This window comes from Electrona antarctica (genome assembly GCF_951216825.1).
Source record: "Electrona antarctica genome assembly, chromosome: 24".
NCBI classification, from domain to species: Eukaryota; Metazoa; Chordata; class Actinopteri; order Myctophiformes; family Myctophidae; genus Electrona; species Electrona antarctica.
This window is the reverse complement of record NC_136803.1, coordinates 27,284,622-27,290,621: the sequence shown is the minus strand read 5'-3', so window position 1 is coordinate 27,290,621 and position 6,000 is coordinate 27,284,622. Positions and strand designations below refer to the sequence as shown.

The 6,000-nt window shown below is 45.5% G+C and overlaps 1 protein-coding gene across 1 annotated transcript in view; it reads left to right on the top strand.

Annotated features, from left to right (window-relative positions):
• Positions 1 to 6,000, top strand: part of LOC306917443 (semaphorin-5B-like) — a 169,182-nt gene that overhangs the window by 154,734 nt on the left and 8,448 nt on the right. The window contains exons 21-22 of the mRNA XM_079495669.1: positions 2,601 to 2,639; positions 5,458 to 5,684. Of these exons, the coding sequence (XP_079351795.1) occupies positions 2,601 to 2,639; positions 5,458 to 5,684 (266 nt within the window). The remainder of the gene's footprint in view (positions 1 to 2,600; positions 2,640 to 5,457; positions 5,685 to 6,000) is intronic.

Below are 6,000 nucleotides of genomic sequence, written 5' to 3'. Positions count from 1 at the left end.
TGTCATTATTTTGAGTTTGTGTCTGTCAAAGATGCAAATATTGCAAATATGCTCTGCCCTGTCCAAATAAACAAACCTTGAGGCAGGCAGCAGCAAATTGCTTTTTTAACCATGAATAATTCAACGTCTAATTTGTTGAAGCATCTGCAATGGCAGGTTTGAGAGGGTGCAATGTGTGCAGTTCCGCTGTTTGGCAGATTTGTGACTCCTCCTGTAAGGATAATTATTGTTCCAATCAGGGCAGGAGTTTCAACGAGGCCATAAGGCCATGGCCCCTCAGATTGGCCTCACCCGCCCACACTGTCACTGCCCCAACTGATTTCAGCCTTTTCTCCTCTGCCTCTCTTTCCTGTTCATGTTTTTAGACACCAGGTTTTTTTTGTTGAGACTCTAAAATTCTTAAAAGACCAAAGGTCAAATGGCCTTTTAAAGTGCAGATATGCATTTTGGCTGATTGGTGCGTCCTTATTGATTCCGTTTTAGAAGGAGCTGGCTACAGTCAAGATTGTACATCACATTGTACTGTATATATAGCACCTTTGAAATCAGTGTTTACAACAGTGCTTTAACACGGCGACATCAGGAGATTCAGAATGCAACATAACGAGGGCAAACAAAAGCAATGCAGCAACCAGTGTTGTACCCGATCGCGTTCAAAGAACGATAGTTCACGAACGCGTTGTCATTTGGGCTGAACGTGAACTGAACGTACTGTATTTCTGCCTGATGAACGTCATTGTGAACGCGTTCATTTCTGGCGTGTGTGAACGTAACTTTCTCTTGTTCAACTTCGTTCAAGAGTGGGGGGGGAGTGGGGGTTACAGACGTTTGTATCCTGCCTCGACGTTATGCTGCTTTCACACGGGCAGATGCAAAGCTACACTAGTACACTATAGTCACAGAACAGTGTCGTCGTTAAGCAGCAGGAGTATCCCACTAGCAGCACCTGTCCGTTTATCATTAGCACAACCACGAACGTCCAACACATATACAATGAATTACTCACCTAATGCTGCCTGCAGGTTCCATGTTTAATTCCAGCGGTGTGTAACCTACATTGTCTAAGTGACAGTTTTCATATTGTAAATATGGTCGCTAACATGGGACTAGTACTTTGACAGCTCATCCATCGTAGCTTGTTTACAAGTGAAACAGACTTCCTGTGCAGAAACTGCCTCATCAAAATAAGAGCCATTTGTATTTATTAGTCAACACTAGTTTTATTTCTAAGTCTACTTACAGGACGTTAACATCTCATTTGAATGCCTGTCAGCATTCTCTAAATCCCTGTCTCTCAGCTGGTGCGCAAATGGCTATAGCCTAGGCTGTGGCAATCATTTTGAAAAAAAAGAACGAAAAATAACTAAAATCGTTCATTTTTTGGAACCATGAACTTTAGTTCAAAATGTTGAATTATGAACTATGAACTGAATTAGTTCCTTTTTAAATTTCTGAACTGTGAACTGAACTAGTTCATAAAATAAATGAACTTTCCCAACACTGGCAGCAACTGTATTTCAATCCTTTCATACCTTAAGTGGAAGGCACTCGGACGCTTCCCTGTTTCCACGACCGACATTTCAAGGTCATCGTTTGGACTTGGGAGCCTTGTTAAACCAACCAACCTCAGCAGTTCTTTCTTCCTTAGAGGACATGAGAGGTAGCCTATAGTACACTCTCTTGTTTGTTTGAGTGGTGCAACCACTCCAAGGAACAGCAATGTCCGTCCTAACCTATGTGACTATGTTTAGTCCAGTACCAGTAGGGGTGAAAGTGGCGCTGTTGTGCCAGAAACACAGAGAGAGAGATAGTGTTGCACTGTTGCCTGCTAATTACAGAGAGAGAGAGAGAGAGAGAGAGGCAGGGGGAGAGGGGAGTTGCACCACTCAGTTCACACAGGTGTGATTTATTTTTAATCTTTGCTGTGACAGACAGCAGGAAGGCCAGGAGAGGGTGAGAGACGGCGTGCGAGAGAGAGAGAGAGAGAGAAGTGTGTCCTTGTAAGCCACAACGAGGTCATAAATATGCACAAGTTGTTTTTGACGGAAAGAAATGAGTGGTCATACTGTACATCTTTCATCTTCCTGAGATGTAATTATATATATTTAATGGATAAATCTTGCCGTCGCAATATTTTTTTGGGTTTCAGAACCAAGCGTTTGCAAACTTTGCATAACCTCAACCAGGAAAATGAGGAGGAATTATCTTTCCCGGTGCAGTGCCGCTCAAATGTGGAAATATCGTTTTGTCTTTCTGTCTGTTCCCCCACAAAAGAACATACAAAGGAATGCTGACTTCCTAAATCTTTGCCTGTGGAAATAAGATGGTAAAAAAAGAAGATAAAGGAGGAAAAAAAAGGTGGATTTGTAAAGACGTCAGCATTCTAAATTTCGTGTGTGTGTGTGTGTGTGTGTGTGTGTGTGTGTGTGTGTGTGTGTGTGTGTGTGTGTGTGTGTGTGTGTGTGTGTGTGTGTGTGTGTGTGTGTGTGTGTGTGTGTGTGTGTGTGTGTGTGTGTGTGTGTGTGTGTGTGTGTGTGTGTGTGTGTGTGTGTGTGTGTGTGTGTGTGTGTGTGTGTGTGTGTGTGTCTCTCTCCCTGCAGTCATCTTACCCGGACAAGAGGAAGATCAGCGCTGTGGATGTAAGTTTTTCTTACCCCCCCCCCCTCTCTATCTCTCTCTCTCTCTCTCTCTCTCAACAAAGACAGTCTTTCTGACTTACACACTCACACGCACGCACGCACTCACTTGCACGTGCCCACAACAGCCGACACTGCTCACCCTCTCAGTTAATCTTTTGGGGAGCTATAGGGCACTCGTTGTCATGCCCTGCCAATCCCGTCGCTTCCCAGGACGAGTCCACGCTACCCCAATTCATCACAGTCTGTCCCTCCCCATGGAACGACCCCTCCCTACCCGGCTCGTAAGGGGGGACTTCACCCCCACTGGCTGCTAAAGAAGTCAAACGGGACTAGATGTCCGATTCGCTTATTGTGACGCGCGCACAGCAGTCGCCGGGTGGAAGCTCATGAATCTTCATTCTTTTAATGTGCTTTTTATTTGTTTCTTTTAGGCAGCATTCCTAAATCACTTCCCTCTCTCTCTCTCTCTCTCTCTCTCCCTCTCCTTACCTCTCGTCTTTTTTTTACTCTCCTCACCCCTCCCCACTTCCTCTACTGTCCTTGTTCCCTTCGTCCTCCTCCTCTCTGTTCCCGTTGCCTGTCCAACGATCCAGTCTCTCCCCCTTGTCCACCTCTCAGATCACTTCATTGGCTCCCGATATAGAATCAACTAGAAAAAGTGCCCTTCTGGGCACAGGTCTCCACCAGGAGGATAGGAGTGTGTGTGTGATGTTTGGCAAAATGTTTAGGAGCAATATAAACGTGTGTGTGTGTGTGTGTGTGTGTGTGTGTGTGTGTGTGTGTGTGTGTGTGTGTGTGTGTGTGTGTGTGTGTGTGTGTGTGTGTGTGTGTGTGTGTGTGTGTGTGTGTGTGTGTGTGTGTGTGTGTGTGTGTGTGTGTGTGAGTGAGAGACGCGGCTTGGCCTGTTGTAGCGCCACCATGATTTGAAAACTGTCAAGTGGCATTTCTTCCAAAGCCTAGTGGGAATATGCATGCACAGTTTCACCACAATCGGACGCTGCGTTGAGTAGTTGTGGCGATTTGTACAAAGCGGGTCACTCCTGAAAAGTTTAGAAGCCAATTGTAGCCAATGAGGGTGGATTATGAGAAATCAAACAAACCCGTCTTGATCACATGACTATGGAGAGCATGTGTACCGATTTGCGTGAAATTTGGATAAAATCTGAAGAAGTAATATTAGAAAATGTGTTTTACATATGTCGGCCTCCTGGTGGCGCTATAAAGTAAGTAAGTAGCCTTGGCGAGCCATGAGGCCCATAGGGCAGGAGCCTATCTCCTGTTTCTGTAGCGTGAGGCAGCTTGATGTACTAGTACACCCCTTGGACATGACGCTAGTATGTCGCAGGGACTTACCCCCAATCCAACCCTTGATGCTGAGTGTCAAGCAGGGAGGCACTGGGTCCCATTTTTAGAGTCTTTGGTATGACCCGGCCGGGGATCGAACCCCGACCTCCCAGTCTCAGGGCAGACACTCTAACCACAAGGCCACTGAGCTGGCGCTATAAAGAGCAGATGTGAAAAAGGTTTTTCCTTGGCCTCTAGGGAGTTGGCATACAAAGTTATCCACAGATCCGTGCAGTTAGAGGTAAAAACACTTTTCGGTCAGTTATAGCACCACCATGAGGCTGAGTTGAAAATGTTCATGTGGCATTTCTTCCTCGGCCTAGTGGGAATGTGCGTGCACCATTTCACGGAAATCACACGATGTGTTCATGATTTGCAGCATTTTGTTTGAAACTGAGCACTCCTGCGAACTTTGGAAGACAATCTTAGCCAATCAGGATGGTGTCTGAGAAATCTGAAAGACCCATTTCGTTGAATGGCTCTAGAGAGACTGTGTACCAATTTGCGTGATGTTTGGACAAAATCTGTAGGTGTACTGTCCAAAAACTTGTTTTGCACAAAGCGGCCTCCTGGTGGCGCTATAACAGGCCGTTCTGGAAATTTTGGGGCAGAGGTTCATCGTTGGCATCCAGGGCGTGTGTGTGCAAAATTTGGCATCGACCGGGTTAACGGTGCCAGAGATTAGCTGTTCACAGACGGACGGACGGACGGACGGACGGACACACACACAGACGGACGGAGTGCAAAACATACTCTCTCCCCATGCCTTCGGCCTGGTGGAGACAATGAACGCACTATACTCACTATTGTCTTGCTCCTTAAGACATCTCTGACGTGCTCACTACCAATAAACCAGTCACAACCGCCAGATCATCGCGCACTGGACTCTTAAGTGCACTTAGAATAGCATCAAACAATGTGTGTGAATGTGTGCGTGCCGTGCATGCATGCCCTCGTGTGAGTGTGTGTGCACACACACTCACACGACATCTCTCTTGAAATGTTTTCATTTAGTTTTAGTCACAATTTAGTCACCTGGACTGTTTTAGTGTTTAGTCTAGTTTTTGTCGACTAAATCTACAGTTGATTTAGTCGACTAAAATGTGTTTTGGCAGGCCTTGAGGCCGTCGTAATGACTGATTTTACACTTGCTAAAAATAGCATGCAACCAAGTGTAAAATGACTTATACTGGATCTCTTGTCCACTAGCCCCTTCCTAACATTTTAGTCTAGTTTTTATTTGTTGACAAAATCGACAGTATATTTAGTCTTAGCTTTAGTCATCGTAGCTTAGTTTTCATTTAGTCTCCATTTAGTTTTCGTCAGTGGAAAAAGGTAGTCGACGAACATTTTTCGTCTTAGTTTCAGACGACGAAAACAACACTGCGGTATGAAATATATGAAATGAAATGATAATAACAACAAAAACCCAACTTGACTCTCCCCTCCTCCTCCTCCTCCTCCTCCTCCTCAGCCTTCACCTTGTTCCAGTTGGTAGCGGTGGGCGTGGCCAGCTTCCTCTGTGCTGTGCTGCTCTCGGTGATGGCGTACGCGTACTGCCAGAGGACGAGCCGGCCGGCCGCCGAGTCGGCCGCCGTGCACCCCAGCACGCCCAACCACCTCAGCTACAACAAGCACGGCAACGCCGCCACCGCCGCCGCCATGGCCAAGAACGAGAAGTACACGCCCATGGAGTTCAAGGTGCGCGACCCTTCTTTTTGTTATCTATACTTTGAATTTTGCAGTTTACATATTTTGGTCAATGTCAGGCAGAACCAGTGTTGATTTCGTCGACTAAAACTAAGACGAAAAATGTTCGTCGACTACCTTTTTTCACTGACAAAAACGACATAAAATCTAAATAAAAACTAAGCCATGATGACTGAAACTATGACTAAATATACTGACAATTTCGTCAACAAATAAAAACTAGACTGGATGTGTTAGGAAGGGACTAGTGGACAAGAGATCCAGTATAAGTCTTTTTACAGTTGGTTGCATGCTGAAAATAGCCGAT